This window comes from Pan paniscus, chromosome 4, assembly GCF_029289425.2.
Source record: "Pan paniscus chromosome 4, NHGRI_mPanPan1-v2.0_pri, whole genome shotgun sequence".
NCBI lineage: Eukaryota > Metazoa > Chordata > Mammalia > Primates > Hominidae > Pan > Pan paniscus.
This window is the reverse complement of record NC_073253.2, coordinates 75,282,794-75,300,438: the sequence shown is the minus strand read 5'-3', so window position 1 is coordinate 75,300,438 and position 17,645 is coordinate 75,282,794. Positions and strand designations below refer to the sequence as shown.

Genomic DNA, 17,645 nt, shown 5'->3' with positions numbered 1-17,645 from the left:
AGACTCCATCTCAAAAAGAAAAAAAAAAAGCAAGTAAACAAAAAATGCAGCTCAGCCTGGACAAAAGAATGGGGAGAATGAAAGTGAACTGTGCCCTCCAGACTCAGGGACTGGAAGGCATGTGCTCATGACTCTGCTGACTCTCTGCTTCTGCTCTTCTGTGAACATCTAGGGCTGAACTGAGGTTGCAGCTCTTCCAAGTTTCTTTATCTATTCTAGGTAATGTAGACAACATGGTAAAATAATAATAGATAACACTCGGGACTGAGCATTGTTCTAGGTTCTTCACATGTATTAACTCGTTTAATGTCTAAATGGAAATATTGGCCAACATTTTAACATCTTAGTTCAATTTAAAAGATCAGTCATTTCAGATGCAGAAAAACAGCTCATGTAGAAAAAAATATCTAAGTGTATTTTGGACCAAATGAACCAAATGGCACTTATTAAAAATGGTTTCACTGTTTGTAAAAGAAATGCAAATAACTTTGCAGAAAGGCTAAGGAGCGATGAGATGAAAACGTCTTGAGGACATAGATGAGAACATCAGGAGGCCTACGGCTCCTGGGAAGTGATTTCTGCTAAGATATGGTGAAGAGCTAAATTCCCTGCCCATGTCCCTACTTCCTAGGGACGCTCCCCTAGAATCATAAGACTCCTATCACTTTGAGCTGGGAGCATCATACCTTTTTTTTCCCCCATAACATTCACCTCCTGCAGGAAGAGCATTGTACCTTAAGAGGCTCAGGAAGAAGTGCGGCAAGCTTCTCTGCATATTCATGCATTGGAGGGTGGAAGAAGACGGTGCTTGTATGCCACAGGCGGCCGAGCTGCTTTTGTGCCACTGCATTCACCTTTCTGGATAAGCAGTAGAGCAGAGTTACCTGCACTGCGTGCCACGTCCCTCCTGCACACACACTGGTCATTGGACCCAAATACACTGTTTTTTCTCAAAGAGCTTCAAGAGGCAGATTTTATTTACACATGAGAATAAACTCCTTTAACCACTAGAGGTGTCCAGAAATGGGATGTGTTGACTTAAAAGGTAAAGAATTCCTCTCCAAGAGCAGGGTTCAAAAGGAGACTCATTGATTACAAGGAATTTTAGAAAAGAAATGCCTAGTTTAAGAGGAAGTTTGGGCTTAGAATTTCTTCTAGCTATGCTTTCTTATTAACCATCTTTTGAAGAGTTTGGAAAAAGAGATGACTAGTTGTAAGCCTGAGTTCTTTCCATTTTATTTTTCTAAAGAAGAAGAGATTCATCAAGCACATGTATGCCAGATCAGTAGTTCTTCCCTCCCTTCCTCCCTTCCCCCCTCCCTCCCTTCCTCCCCTCCTTCTTTCTTTCTTAAGGGATGGGTTCTCACTATGTTGCCTAGGCTGGAAGGCGGTGGCTATTCACAGGCACAATCATAGTGCACTGCAGCCTCAATTCCTGGGCTCAAGAGATCCTCCTGTCTCAGCCTCCTGCGTAGCTGGGACTATAGGTGCATGCTACCACGTCCGACTAAGATGAACAGTTTTTCTGCAGGGAGATTCTAATATCTGAGTCTGAACAGTGGTTAGTGTGGATGAATATTTTGTAACTATAAAGCCACATTCTTTGAAAGATTGGGCCAACCTTACAGGATTAGAAGGTTCATACTGAGAGATAATAGGGGCTAAGGATGATAGATTTGTGGAACCTGACTTGGCTTTGAAAACACAAACCAAGATGTCTGAACTTGCTGTAAAGGACATTAATTGCTACAGTTTGTTACATGCCAATTTTATTTGCTGTTAATATCTTTCACGTCAGAAAATAATCAATTTAGTGGGTAAATATTTTGAGAAATACCAGATTATACAGATTTCTTTACTACAGACATTTTAGTACCTATAATAGACTAGTGTACACTGTTTCTCTTCAGAAGGGAGATATAAAGTGTTTCCCAAACTTATTTTCTCATGCGACCCTTTTCCACGGAAACTCCTGTGATCAGTGTTCCATGAAACTCACTTTAGAAAATTGTGGAGTATCAGTAAATTCTTGAAAAGAGGAGACACTTGACAAAAACATTGTTTAGCAAAATATATGAGAGTCACAGGAGGGGTAGAAAAGATGGCTTCCCATTTCCAGGGAAGACTGTCAATGTTACTGGGAAGATTCAGTGAGAATGTTTGAACTCATTTTCTATTCCATTTTCTCTACTTGTTTCATGTATGTTTGTCCTATGTTTGAAATTGCATCTGAAATTTATTTTGGATACTTCTTGTGACTTTGCATGGGACTAGGGCCTCGTGATGATGGAAGAGGGTAGGAGAAGTGAAGGGGAGGAAAAGATGAGGGCCGGGCCCCTGAGGCACACTCACTCCTTACCTCCTGACAGCTGCCTGAGGGGGAACTCTTTGCCTCCTGCTTTGATGGAAGGGCCCACATCTATTCAGTTTATTTTAGACTTGCTGCTTTATTGCTTTCCCCTAACTTAGTGTGAGGTTGCATTGGTCAGATTATTAAAGGAAAGAGAGAACAGACATGAAATGAGAGCGCTGCATGGAAACCAAGAATGCTCCAAGGGTATTTGTGTGGGTGAGTATACCGTCAACACTGCAGACAATCTCTAGATTAATTGATCCATACATTTCCAGGTAAATTTCCAGCTAGGATTGCATCTGTCTCTTATCATTCTTCTTTTCCTCTTCCATCTCGCAGAGGCCATGAAGAAGATTCTCTAGGCTAGAAGTTATTTCTCATTTCTCATCATCCCTCGCCTGACAAGTCTGTCATGTGTTTCTCTGAGAGCCGCCTGCCTTTCTCTTCCTTTCCCTGAATGCACCCCTCTCTTTGGAAAGCTGTTGCTAATGAGAAACACACAAAGCAAGACTCCAGTCACATGGTACATGCCACACTACATGTGCCATGAGAATAACAAAATCTTGCATTGTCAAGAAAGGAAAAGTAAGAGTGTCAAGATTTTGTACTCAGGAAATAGCAGGGAGTATGTCAGCCACAATCTGTCATAGATATTTTTAAACCAAGATAAGCAAATCAAGAGTTCAGAGTCACTAACATAATTGTTTTCCATGCATTCTTTTGGAATAAAAATCTCCAGATTTTAAGGATACTCACGGGTGGCAGTGGCCAACACTGACAGTAACAATCCCGGAAAAGAAATCCAGGTATCTGTTTCCTTCAGCATCAAAGAGCCACTCCATGTGCCCCTGGTGGAGCAGCAGGGGTTTCTGGAAATATGCCGTCACCACAGGAGAAAGATGTTCCTTGTGGATTTCCAGGACACGGTTGTAGCCAAGGGACTGTAGATAAACAAGATTTAAACCCGCACACTTCTTACAAGATCAATAGCAGTCAATCTATGAGTAACACTGCCCAGTCTCTCTAGTGGACAGAGAAGAGGGCTGCTGGCCTGTAGAGGCTCAAAAGTGCGTGTACTTACCCAATATCGTCCCTGCAAGAAATTAAAGCCTTTTCTCTTAAGGAGGTGAATTATTATTGGTAGCCTTTCAATCTCTTTTTAGAAAAGGGCTGGAATTTCTACCTAGCAATGAAAAGCTTTGGCTCTGAGTTGATTTTAACTATGAAAAAAATAGACTTCGGAAGTAAATGTCTGAATTAATAAGCAATAAGTCTGAACTAATAAGTCATTTTTGTTGTGGTAGTGTTTTAAAAAATTAAAATACAATGAAGTGCTAGTCGTGTTTGCATCTTTATTTATAAAATATCTCTCCTGTATTTCTCTTCTTTGTGGATCCCTCATAAGTATCTATTGATTCTACAATTTCTAACCTGTAAGTATCATGTAGAATAAAGGAATTGCCGTGTGTGTGTGCATGCACATGTGCATGCATGAGAGAGAGAGAGAGAGAGGGAGAAAGAGAGAGAGGGAGAAAGAAAGAGAGAGAAAGAAAGAAAGAAAGAGAGAGAAAGTGAGAGAGAAAATGCCAGCTGAATTTTTATTAGCCTGAGAACAAAAATATAACTATAATTTTTGCTGGAGGACCCAGGAAGGTCAGATGGCCACATGAGTCAGTTAAAACAGGAGCAACATTTACTTTAAAGCCTATGTGTGCCATCACATTTGTGATGTGTGTATATCTCCCTGTAATACATATATTAATTATCATGTATAGTGTGCTTCTTGAACTCTCTTTCTTTGCCTCTGTCTCTGTCTCTATCTCTCACACATGGACACCAATTTATACACTAGCATTAAGGGAGTAAGACGGTTTCAGACGCTTCCAATGACTTAGAGGTACAATATCTGGAATGAGGTAGTTTAGTGGCAAGCAGGGCTATTTTTGTGTCATTCTTAAGGAAACAATCATTTGAGACCTCCCCAGAGAAACTACCTCTTTGAGTTTTCTTAAAGCCCTGAATCTTACCTGGTATCTTTCAGGCATGAAGTCACATGGAGGCATTCTGGGCTTTGTATGAAGACTGAGCTTGGTTACTGATGTCCAGGAAGTACCTACTGAAAGTGAAGTGAGTTAGAATCCTCAACTAAGCATGACATAGGTCTGTTTGTGAAAGTCACCTATAGTTATCCAAATAAAACTGCTTAGACAATTTTATTTCTTAGTTAAAAAATCATGCTAATCAGCTTTTAGTTTGGATTTAAAATCTGAGTATCTCAATAATGAGTTTTCTGGAGGAAAAAAATAGTTCTTCTCAAATATAGTCTGGAAAAAAAATCTACTGCAGTCCCTCACAAGCTTGGGAGGCTCAGTTTAGGCAAACTCTCCATGTTACCCTCACCGTGTCGATTCTCTCATCAGTAGGCAAAACTTCTGCTAGTGCAATGCATTGTTGGAGTCCATCCTGTGTAGTAGAGGTGCTTTTTAGGCTTCAAGCTGCCTAGTGCCTGAATTCTAGTGTGTAGCCAGTGCCTGGTACCTGGTTAGCTCTCAATACACACGGCGTTAATGACTGTTGACCATTCTTGTAGGGAATGAGGAGAGGCAGGTGTTAGACAATATACTAGACTAATAAATACATGCAAATAGACCCGGAAGACAAAACCTCCCCCCGCCAAAAAACAAAAAAAAAAAGGCTGCCAACACAAGACTGTGATGAAACAGGGATAAGCTGAACCAGATTCATTAAATATTTGGAGCTAGGAGGGACCTTACATTTGTGTGTGTGTGTGTGTGTGTCAAAATGCATACTTTATAGATAAGGAAACCAGCGTAAAGTGGTAAATTAATCTGTTTAAGGTTATCAAGCTAGTTAGGTGAAGAACGGGAACAAAACTCCTCTGACTCCTAGCCCAGTAGTCTGTTTTGCTCATTCCTCAGCCATTTCCACCCTTCCCTGCCAGCACAGACTTTGGCCCCCCTGCAGCAGTGGGATGGAATAATGGAATCAGAACATCAGAGCCGGAAGAGTTGTCTAGAGACCTTATAAGTACTCCTAGGAAAGATGCTCCTAATTTTGAAGACTGAAGGTCAACATTAAGATAATTTTATAGGTGGAGAGAGCTAAGGAAATTATGTCTCTTTCTCAGCATGAAGGTTTGAATGCATGAAAGAAATGTTAGTGCTTTGTGTGGCTATGAAGTCACAGTCCTGAGAAACATAATGAACAATTGTGTTTTTAAATGAAGATGGAAAGTAACGGTTCTGAATATATCTTCTTTCAAAGAGATCCCATTCACTTTTCTGCTCTAAGTAATCACTAATGTCATTAATTTGCTCTTACTTTAAAAGCAAGTGACTTTTGATTATCCATGCATAGAAAGGACCAAAAAAATTGATAGCTTTAGTTTTCTGAGAATTTCACCTTTTAAAAAGCTTTTCATTGTGTCTCTCTGCATTAGTTATGCTTCTGAGATGGAAAAAAAATTCTGAGTGTCTCTAAGAATTCAAAAATCCTTTCGTTTCTTCAGTCTCATTTTTCTATCTGTAAAATTGGAGTTGCCCATTGAGGAGGTTGTAAGCTGTCTTGACTCCAAGGTTATAGGATTTATGAAAGTAGGCTGGAGGGGGAAGGGAGTTGGAGAGAAAGACTTGATAAAGAAAAGCTTAAATTTTAAACAGTCAAGGCAGTTTTATTCATTCATTTATTCACAAAAGTCATAAGCACATGATGGTGGAGTGAGGGCTTCAAATGAAATACGTGAAATTCTGCAAGGAAGAAAGAACAGGAAGAAAGGAAAGAAGGAGGAAAGAAAGAAGAAAGAGGAAGGAAGAAATAGAGACAGTAATGAGCAAGTAGGAGAAAGAATAATAGGAGTCAGTAAGTGAAATAAACCTGGATAATACCTCCAAATCTATTGACTGTCATATCACTCCTCTTAATAAATAACTAAAACTCAAAAATCATAGTAATAATGTTGATATTTGATGGACAGAAAGAAATAAAACGACTTTGGTTTTTATTATTTGCCAGAAAAAAAATGAAAATCTATCTAGATAACTGCATGCAATTTTTATTCAAAATAGCCTGTGTTTTGAGGATGATGTAAGAGTTGAGGGTTCATAAAGCTTTTTGGGGGCTCCTGGAAAGTGTGTATGTGTATATATGCATATGCATACCTCTGTGTGTGTGTGTGTGTGTGTGTGTGTAAGAGATGGAGGTGGAGGGGAAGGAATGAATGAGATTAGGATTAATAAAACTATATCCAAGGTCTATTTCTGAATAGGTATTTGTTTTGTTTTGTCTTATTGTTTTAACTAATCGGATAGTGCCTTTTTAGGCTAACCAGATGACAGCTAATGATTTTCATCCAATTCACCAGTTTTCGCTTCAATTCACATGAGCAACTTGAGACACTGAAAGATGGAATTCAATTTGGAGAACAGCATCGCTTTTGTACAATAAATGCCAAGTGGGTAACTAGTGAGCTTTCATTTCCAAGCCGCCTAATTCTCACAGAGTTCTATAGCAGACAGTTCACTGCAACTTTGTTTTCTTTCCCCAAAATCATAATATCGAATGACAAAAACTGTTGGGCAAAGTAAGTGAGAAAAATCAATTTTTTTTGGCATTTGGAAACTCTAGGGAAAATTCTCTTTGTAATGATAACGAGTTTTTCAGTATTCACAACCAGTTTTCAGCCCAGAGGGAGTATTTATTAAGGGCTTCCTCACCGTTTAAAATGAAAAAAAGATTCTAAAATATTTGCAAATATGCAGTGGACACAGGGTGATTTATTAAAATGCTAATTATTATTATTATTACTGAGACAGGTCTGGCTCTGTTGCCCAATGCTCATATAATGTGTGAAAATAATAACATGCTATCTCAGCTGCAATAATTTTAAAAATCAAAGAAAAGCATTCAAAATAAAGTATGGCTTTAATTTACAGATGCCCAGGGATGATTTCTTTCTTTTTTTCTTTTTTGAGACAGGATCTCCCTCTGTCACCCAGGCTGGAGTACAGTGGTGTGAGCGTGGCTTACTGTAGCCTCGGCCTCCCAGGCTCAAACAATTCTCCCACCTCAGCCTCCTGAGTAGCTGGAACCATGGGCACCAGCCACCATGCCCAGCTATTTTTCTTTTCCTACTTTTAATAGACATGGGGTCTTACATGGAGTGCAGTGGTGGAATCTCTGCTCATTGCAACCTCTACCTCTCAGGCTCAAGAGATCCTTCTATCTCAGCCTCCTTAGTAGCTGGGACCATAGGTGCATGCCACCACACCCGGCTAGTGTTTTGTATTTTTAGTAGAGGTTGGGTTTCTCCAGATTGCCCAGGCTGGTCTCGAACTCGTGAGATCAAGCCATCTGTCTGCCTTGGCCTCTGGAAGTGTTGTGATTACAGGCGTGAACCACTAAGCCTGGCCCAAAATGCCAATTATATCTCATTTCTGTATAGCATCTTAGGTAACTTGAAAAAAACCTTGTCACATTTGGAATCTCATTTGATACTTGGGATTGCCAATGAGTTAGGAAAGGAAGATTTCATCCTCCATCCACCTTAGAGTGGAGTCAGTGACAGATGGAATTCGAGGCCTTGGCAGTTTTGAAGTCCCTCACTGATATTGAGGTTTGAGACACTGCCTCCCATGGAGGCCTGCTGAAGCTGTGTTGGGGTTTGGACGCCTGAGGGACAGTGTCTGGTCGGTGGAGAAACTTTTCCTCCTCTGCTTCTCTGAGCTGGAGCTGCCAGCTTGGAGACTCCAGAGTGGTCGTTTTCTCTTCACACATGGGGCCGCAGTCTGCAGCACGCTGCTGAGGACCCTCACCATGGCTGTTCGGTATCATCCGCTCCGGACATGATCTCTCACAGCCCTCTCTGTGGAGGTCCCCTCTGTCCCATGCGTGCTCTGGGTGCAAGGATGATGGCAGTGAATGCCAGGTGCCTGCATCCGCTAAGCAAAGCTGCTAAGAGGCGGTTCCTACCAGAAGTTACTCTACTCCTGCCTGGCCTTCCTTGGCTTCTTTGCGTGTGGGGTCCTGTCCACCTCCTCAGCCTCCTGTTGATTATTTCAGCTGCCCTCCCTCCTTCCCTCCATTCCTTCATAACCTTCCAGTATATGCCCTCTTGCTGAAGCCAAACAGGGGCAGTTGTGGCTGTCCACAAGCAAGAGCACTGCTCGATTCCTGATTCTGAGGTGGGTGGGTCTTCTTCCGCACGTTCGGGAGGAGGCATTCTCTGTGATCACCCTTCCTGGCCCTTGGCATGTGTTAAATCAGTTCTGACTGTGGCAAGGCTGCCTGGAGGGGTGTAGATGGGAGGCCCCCCTTTAGGGCAAATTTTAAATGTTTTCTTAAAATAGGCTTGGCAGGAATGGAGAAACATCTCAGCTGCAAATAGATGACTTTTTGTGCCCCCCTTCCTTTGTGGGAGAGCAGGCATATATTAGGAAATTGGTACATGGGAGCACATACCCCAGCCACCTGCAAATGTTATATATTTCAGTCATTAGCTAATTGTAGGAAAGAATGCCCCACTGAGATATTTCTCCACACTTTTGTACTGAAAACAAATTGCTTCCATAACTTTGTATACACAGTTAGCCCAAAGTGATTGTGCATATCAAAGTGTAAACAAAGCTGAACATTTTATGCATATGAATATTGTACAGTGACTATGTAGATACTATACAAGAATTGTGACTTATTTATTTTTGCATATAAAACAACACTTAAAACATGGTGACCTCCCTATCACAGCCCCTCCCCTCCCCCCATTATATTTTTCTATTCCCTTTCCAGATTTGGTTTTATTCATGGCATGTTTCTCTATTGGATACATACATAAATACATACATATTCACACACATATATATTTTTACATATTTACTTATTCATTTATGTCTATCTCCTTCCTGGAATAGAGGGCAGGAGCTTTTTCTCGCTTATTGTGGATAAGTCTGCAGCACTGGTGCATAATAGATGCTCAAATATTTTGCCTGAATGTATATATTGCACATGACAGGTGCTCAATAAATGTATGTTAGTGAGTGTGTGTTTGGATGAGCAAGCACAAGCAGGCACAGACCTAGGTAGAGTAGGTAAGAAAGTAGACATAAAAGTCCCAAAGGTTTTTGCAAGGCCAGGTGATGAGGATGGCATTCAGTCTAGGTAGTGTGGTTTTTTTCTTTTTCTTTTTTTTTGAGAGACAGAGTCTCACTCTGTCGCCCAGGCTGGAGTGCAGTGGCGCAATCTCCGCTCACTGCAAGCTCCAACTCCCGGATTCAAGCCATTCTCCTGCCTCAGCCTCCTGAGTAGCTGGAACTACAGGCGTTTGCCACCACACCTGACTAATTTTTTGTACTTTTAGTACAGACAGGGTTTCCCCGTGTTAGCCAGGATGGTCTCGATCTCCTGACCTCATGATCCGCCTGCCTCGGCCTCCCAAAGTGCTGGGATTAGAGGTGTGAGCCACTGCACCCGGCCAGTGGTGTGGTTTTCCAAGACTGCTTCCCTGTAGTGTCCTTGCTGGGCCTATGGTAAGGCGTCCCCAATGAGTTGATCAAGATCTCTAGGTACTAGGCCTCACCTGCCCTTTCTAGGTTACCTGCTGCTCCACTGTGCAGCTCCACAATGCTCAGAGGTTGGGGTAGGGAAAGGGAGGGGGCAGTCTAGGGCATTTCTCTTGCTAGGTCAACAGCTGGTACTTTCAGCATAATTTCCTCCTCACTGAGCATAAGACTGGTTATAATTTTACCTGCTTCTGAGAAAATGTTGGAGTTAGGTGATGTTCTGGCAAAAAAAAACTCATGACCAAGGGAAAAGAGCAGTCCAAACAGGATTGGAAGACTAGGGGAGGATAGACAGGGCCTGGTAGAATCTCTTCGAGTTCGGAGTCAGATAGACCTGGCTTTGAATCCCAAGTTATCACATACATGTTTCTGCCTTTGACCACATTTCTTAGATATTCCTTATTCTCTTGTCTCCTCATGTGTGGAATGAGATAATAGTACTCACTAACAAGTTTGGTTGAAGATAAAAGGAGATAATGCATTTAAAGCATCATGCATGTGTCAAGTTTCAAAAAACTGCAATTTTCAGGGGTAAGAAAGCGAAGAGGAGGGGAAGGAAGGAGGGTGAAAGGGAAAGATGAGGAGAAAATGAAGGCAAAGTTGGTCACAATGGGGAATGTAAAATGGTGTCCTGTACCTGTTTATGGCCTGTGAAGCACAGGCACATAAATGTACAGACAGTTGCTTAATCTCATGTTTGCACGAGGGAATTTGCTGAGGAGGAGGTGAGGCTCTCGTGAAACAAGAGCCATGTGAAAATCACAAGCATATAGGATATCACTCATAAAGCCACCAATGTCTTGTTACCCCACATCTCCTCATATTTTCTGTTCCTGCTGCAGAGGGGAGAGTCTGAGTGGATAGGGAGGGCCTGGGGTCAAGTCCTGGCTTGGATGATTCTGGGTGAATCACAGCACTTGTTGGTAATTGAGAGAGTGGTCTCACTTCCTAGAGGCATGATGAAAATTCATGCAGATGCTTTACGTCTTTCAAAATAGTCATCCTAGCCTGGTGCAATGGCTCAGGCCTGCAATCCGAGCACTTTGAAAGACTGAAGTGAGAAGATTGCTTGAGCCCGGGAGTTCGAGACCAGCTTGAGCAACATAGTAAAACCCCGTGTCTACAAAAAGTTAAAAAAGAAAAATAGCTAGGCATGGTGGCATGTGCCTATAGTTCCAGCTACTCAGGAGGCTGAGGTGGGAGAATTATTTGAGCCTTGGAGGTCGAGGCTGCAGTGAATCATGATCACACCACTGTACTCCAACCTAGGTGACAGAGGGAGACCCTGTCTCAAAAAAGAAAAAATAGAAATCATCCTTGGGCATCTGTAAATTGAAGTCACACTCTATTTTGATTGCTTTCCTTTGGTTTTTAAAAATATTGAAGCTGAGATAGCACGTCATGTTGAAATTGTGTATAGTCGGGTTTCATTATCCACGAATTTCATTTCAAAACAAAAAGGAGCATTACAAAATATTGGCTATGAAAATGAGGCATTGACTCAGGGTGAGAACCTGTGTGTCAAAAACATGCCTCATCTCTAAGACCTCATCCAGGTCTAACATTCCAGAATCCCAGGCAGCAGCCTTCAGAGCTCAAGCCTTACCCTCTCGCTGATCCTCTACTGACCCACGTCCCCCTGGTTTCCACTTACGGCTCAGGAAAGGATGCATCTCAAGGATCCTGGGAGCGGAGGTGACCAGGCACAAGGGTCTCAGCAAATGTCTCCAGATTAGAGTCATTTCTCCCACTCAGGAAGCCAACCCCCATAGAAGCAGATTGGAGGTCGGGCTCTAACTGCTCACTATCCTGCTGGACTTTGAGATTAAGATGGGGAGGAGGCGCTAAAAGGGGAATCCTGGAGTGGTGACTGCCCATGGCTTCAGGCAAGCCCCAGAGCTCTCTATTTCTAGTAACAGTGCCTTCAAGGGGGAGAAAAAGAGAGTGGGGAAAAGAGGTAGAGAGAGAATGAAAGTAGGAGGGAGAAAGAGAAGAGGAGAGAAAAGAAAGGAAAAGAAGAGAACAGAAGGGAAGAGGAAAGAAAACAGGCAGATAAGCAAAGGTCATCTGACAAGTTCTGTTAGTTTAGTATTCCATCGGGGTTTCATCCGGGTACACTTTTCTCTGCAGGAGGGTGGTGCTGGGTGTGGGAGAAGGATCAGGACATGGTTGAAGGGGTCAGAGATTGAGAAACGAGGTACGTGACTAAGAGAGCAAAAAGGAAGATATGCATGAAGTGAATGAACAAATAAATTGGTTTTAGGGGTCTTAGAGAAAGAGACGAGAAAACAATGGGGAAGGAGCCATTCCAAAGAAAAGCAGAGAGTACCAAATAGCTAGGTAAGGTTATGGACAGCTGTGGATCATCTTATGTGTCTGAGGAAGGCAAAAGGTTGAGAGCTAAGGAGTTAGTGTGCCTTATTTTCATTATTTCTTAAATTCCTATTTATCCCACTCCAGCTTCCCCTTACCTTCAATCCCCATAAGCAAGTATTTAGCATGTTTATATATGTCCTTTTGTTGGAACGCATTCTTGTAAAATGTGTATTGTTTAGGGTGAATGCAGTTTTAATTTATGTAAATATGTGTAATATGTCTTTTTTTCTTTTCAGTTAGAACCATGTTTTTAAGATCCAACCAGGTTGCGAAGAGTACATCTCTTCTAGGTTTCCCACTGCTTCAGAATGGGGACCACGTGCTTTACATGGCAGTGCCTACAGGGGACAGTGACAAAGTTAATTGCAACTAGGGGGTCGAGGGAGTGGCGATGGGTAGATATCATTAATCTTGGTTCACCCTGTAAGGGAGACAACTGACTTGGCCACATCCTTCACAAACACCTGCATAACAACCTTTTACTCCAAATGCCCATAGGAGGTGAAGGCACTAGGTAAGCAGAGGGAGTATGTTACATTCAATATAATTGTCCCTTTTTGTGTGGGTTTCCAGCTCCCAGTCAATTCTGCTTTGGGGGCAGTAGGGAGTGATCATATGAGCTGGCTGGTCACGTGCTGCAGGAGTAATCCAAGTCAGTGGGGCCAGTGGACACACAGCATCTCCCTGGGGTGCACAGTCTGTCCTGTGGTTGGACAGAGGGGAGAAAATGTTGAGTTCCTGAAGTCTGGTATATGCTCTTCAGCTCTACTGGACTGTGGTCAACGTTGCCTTTGTGAACACCGCAAGTCTTCCTTGACTTGAGATTTTTCTTGGTCTGTAAGATTTGTGATTTTTGTAATGAGAGGCACCCAACATCAAGGGGTCACCTAGAGTGGGGAAGAAAAACAGTACATTCTGAATAACTTCTAGAGGGAAAGTGGGAGGTTATACCCCTTTTATTTAAAAAGAAAATAAATTATTCGGATTACCATAACATAATATGTACTTTTGTTAAACAAACTCAAGCCTAGAATTGCATAAAGAAGAAAGAAAAAGATCACAACAAACCTGACCATTATATTTCAGTAAATTTCCTTTCAGAAATCTTTCTCTACATGTGTCTATCTGTGTAAACACATGCTGTTTCAGAAACTTCATATTTTTTATTTAATAAGTTCCTTTTGATGGATAGCTATATTTTCTCCAGCATCCTAGGACAGAGAATTTTCTGTACTTGACTAATTATTTTTTTCTTCAGATAAGTTCCTTGAAGAAGGATTCCTAGGTCAAAATGTGTGTACATTTTAAATGCGTCTCAGTAAGATGACATCAATTTATAATTCAACTAAACTAACATTGCACGAAACTATATTCTTTTTTTTTTTTTTTTTTGTTGAGATAGAGTTTCGCTCTTGTTGCCCAGGCTGGAGTGCAATGGCATGATCTTGGCTCACCGCAACCTCCGCCTCCCAGGTTCAAGCAATTCTCCTGCCTCAGCCTCCCAAGTAGCTGGGATTACAGCTACTCCATGCCCAGCTAATTTTGTATTTTTAATAGAGACGGGGTTTCTCCATGTTGAGGCTGGTCTCGAACTCCTGACCTCAGGTGATCCGCCCGCCTTGGCCTCCCAAAGTGCTGGGATTACAGGCACGAGCCACTGCGCCCGGCCGGACAAAACTATATTCTAAGATGTTTATTCTTTTGAACTCTGAGGAATTACCTGATATCCACAAAATCTGAAAACTGGGATAAAGTGGAAACTTAGATTGCCTCTAGAGCTTCATTCTCAGCCTAGGAGTCATTTGGAATATCAATCCAAGATCCTACCCTACCTTCACAGATAAAACTCCAATTAAACAGATATTATTTCTGAGTTATAAGTGACACCTGCTGAGTCTCTCTTCTCTCTCCTTTGAGCAGATCAGGTATAATTTTCTCCATTTTACATAAGACTAGAGAAGATGAAGAACTATCTCAGTTTGCACAAATGGTAAATAGGAGGGGAGAAGCCTTTCATCAGGTAGGAAAATATAGAAATTTCTCCTTGAAGAAAATACTTCACAAATGGGGAAACTTGGAAATTCTGTTGTCATGTTAGTAATTATCGGGGAGGATTTTTGCACACAGGTTCACCAGTGATTTATGAGTTAAGTCCTGAGCGTAACAACTAAACTTTGCTCTGCCCCAGGCCTTCTGTCAATAATAGAGTCCAGTAAGGCTCTGAAGATAATTAACAGCTTTTCCAAAGTAATCCTTTCCCTCTCTTAACTAATTTAGGAGTTGTGAAATTGAAGGAAAGGGAAATTGTTTTGGAAGGATTTCAGATAAATTTATACAATTTACATGAAACTTCATATTACAGGTGTTCCATTTCACAGTTAATGGACTATGAAGAATGCTGTGTGCAGAGTGTTCAGACTGAGGTGCAGAGATTAGCAGATGTGTAAGAAGAGAATAACTGCTTAAAGATGTGGCTCAGATACTGTAACCCTTAGAATTTCATGGAAAACTGATTTTCTTGAAAAATAATGCAAGGTCAAAGTCCTTTTGTTTATTTATTAGGACTCTTTGAACATGTCTCATCAGAATTATTGGACTTACTGTGTTTTAGGAAGTAACATTCTGGAGAAAGCTAGGGACACATGGATTACCTTAGCCTTCCCACTAGACTGTAATCCCCAAGAGGCGGGAGAGCACATCCGTACTGCTTACTGCATACCTAGCACAGTGCCTGGCATACAGTGTTCAAGTATTATTCAATAATGTATGTGGTAGAATGACTGACAGATCATTTATGTGGGGAAGATTTGTGTTTAAATGGGAGATCCTGAAAATACAACTCAATCTCTTTTTGGTAAAATGGCAAAATCTTTTTGAGCATAGGCCCTTCTCTTAGCAGTTGGGATTTTCTAGTTGTTCATTCTCTTGAACTTTACAATCAAGGCTTAATTATTGTTTTCAATCACAGTGAGATGAGAATCCTTAGAGTTTGGTTCACTATGACTGGGATTGTTCCTGTATGGGGGAAGAGCTGTTCCCAAGCTTAGGGCTCTCAGTTACAGTGAATTATCTCACAAGGATCTTTAATTACAAGGACCTTTAATTATATCCTCTTACTATAGTGATTATTACAGAATTGGCTGATTTAAATAATTCAAATTGCAAAAGAAAAATGAAGGAAGGGTGCATCAAATGAGAAGGAGAGAACTGTTTAGCTACCAAAAGGAAAATATTCTCAACCAGAAGAAAACAAAATCTAGCTTATGCTGTTTTTAAAAGACACACCTAAAACATAATGACACAGAACAATTAGGAAGTAAAGGAATGAAAAGAAACTTACCAGAGAATTACCACTCCCAGGAAAATCCAAATTAGCAATATCAGTATCAGAAAAAATAGGTTTTAAGACAAACGTGACCATTATAAATAAAGGGGATTGTATGTAACAATGAAAAGAATAATTTATTTGGAGGATTGAACATTTAAATCTATATACGCCCAATAATACAGCCTCAAAATATATAAAGCAAAAACTGATAGAATTATAATAAATAGAAACTTACTTAATCCTAGAAGATTTTACCTTACTTATAAATCACCTCCAAAAACGATATCTTAAGCAGCAAAAAAGATGAACCTCATTAATGCAAAAATCCTAAATAAAAGTTTAGCAAATTGAACCTAATAATGTTTGCAAAAATACTTCATGTATAAGTGAGGTTCATCTCGAGAATGCAAGGGTACTTTAACCTTAAAATATACTCTCTAAAATAATTTTCTGTAATAATTTACACATTAATTAACAGAGAAAAGCCATGTGAACATATCAATAGATGTAGAAAAAAATTTGAGAAGTTTTAAAATCAGTTAAGATAAAAAATTGTTAGCAAACTAGAAATATAAAGGCATATCTTTCACATAACTAAGGGTATCTGAAAAATTGTAGGGGCCAAGCAGCAGTTCTCTCTGACCTGCTGCCCTCCTGTCTGGTCCCTCATTCTCTCGAGAGCCTGGCCATAGAGACTGGAATCTCACTTCCCCAAGGCAGGTCATGGAAACTGGAACCCTCTTGCCCCAAAGTCAGCTTTACAGTCTAAAAATATTACTATAACTTTACACCAGACTTTCTGTGTAAAAACTGACTGTAGATAACCTGACCTATCTTGTTTGACTGTAGGTCATAAGACCCCCTTTCCAGAGAGGGTCCTGCCCCATACCCAGAAGGAAGGAATGGTGAGAGGCATTCCTACACAGAGAGGCTAAGAAAAATCTAGACAGAAAGGCCTTGCTAGGTTTTCTCACTCAGTCTGTCGGCATTAGGTCCAATCATTTTCCTACAAGGCTGTCCGTACTTTGTTGAAACTAAGCATAAAAATGGACAGTTTCCTCTGTATCTTTGGGTCTTCATTCTGAAGGCTCCCATGTCACATAAAACTATAATCAAATAAATTTGTATGCCTTTTCTCCTATTAATTCAACTTTTGTCAGTGAATTTTAGTGAACCCTCGGAGGGCAAAATGGCAGCTTTTCTTTCCCCCCTACAACACCTACATGATGCCTTATATGTAATAGTGAACTTTTCATAGCATTCTCACTAAAGTCAGGAAGAAGAAAGGATGCCCATAACACGTTTCTATTTAACACTGTCCTGGAAGCCCAATAAAATAGATCAAGAAAGAGACATAAGAGGTATAAAGACTGGAAAAGAAGAAACAGTGTTGTTAGTTTGTGGTGATACAGTTGTAAAAATTGAAAATCCAAGAAAACCTACAAATTATAAGAATGTTAATTAGAGTTCAGTAAGGTTACAGAATGCAAGATCAGTATTAAAACATCAGTGGGACTGGGCATGGTGGCTCACGCCTGTAATCTCAGCACTTTGGGAGGCTGAGGCCAGCGGATCACCTGAGGTCAGGAATTCGAGACCAACCTGCACAACATGGCAAAACCTCGTCTCTACTAAAAATGCCAAAATTAGCTGGGTGTGGTGGTGTGGGCCTGTAATCCTAACTACTCGGGAGGCTGAGGCAGGAGAATCACTTAAACACAGGAGGCGGAGGTTGCAATGAGAGGGTACCTAGGGATGAATCTAATAAAACATATGCAAACATTTATAAAGAATAATGTAAAGTTTTATTGAAGCCCAATGTAAAGGAAGTGATATACCATGTTCAAGATTAGGAGGCACAATATTATAAAGATGTAACTTCTGGCATTAAAACATAAATTCAATCTAGCTCCCAACACAATTTTTTAGGAGACCCGATAGGCTCATCTGAAAATTCATATGATGAGTAAATGGCCAAGAATGGCCACAACAATTTTGAAGAAGGGTATGGTGG

At 40.9% G+C, this 17,645-nt stretch overlaps 2 protein-coding genes across 3 annotated transcripts in view; both read right to left on the bottom strand.

Annotated features, from left to right (window-relative positions):
- AGXT2 (alanine--glyoxylate aminotransferase 2) overlaps nucleotides 1–11,961 on the bottom strand; it is a 51,277-nt gene extending 39,316 nt beyond the window's left edge. For both annotated transcript variants that reach the window (XM_003806665.5, XM_055112443.2), the window contains exons 1-4: nucleotides 11,582–11,961; nucleotides 4,381–4,469; nucleotides 3,110–3,294; nucleotides 735–858 (exon numbers count right to left, since the gene is read on the bottom strand). In XM_003806665.5, coding sequence (XP_003806713.1) covers nucleotides 735–858; nucleotides 3,110–3,294; nucleotides 4,381–4,469; nucleotides 11,582–11,669 — 486 coding nt within the window. In that variant the 5' untranslated portion in view covers nucleotides 11,670–11,961. The remainder of the gene's footprint in view (nucleotides 1–734; nucleotides 859–3,109; nucleotides 3,295–4,380; nucleotides 4,470–11,581) is intronic.
- Nucleotides 11,962–12,931: 970 nt separating this feature from the next.
- The window catches only part of PRLR (prolactin receptor), a 180,451-nt gene continuing 175,737 nt past the window's right edge, over nucleotides 12,932–17,645 (bottom strand). Inside the window, exon 8 of the mRNA XM_034960186.3 lies at nucleotides 12,932–13,006. Within this exon, the coding sequence (XP_034816077.1) occupies nucleotides 12,932–13,006 (75 nt within the window). The remainder of the gene's footprint in view (nucleotides 13,007–17,645) is intronic.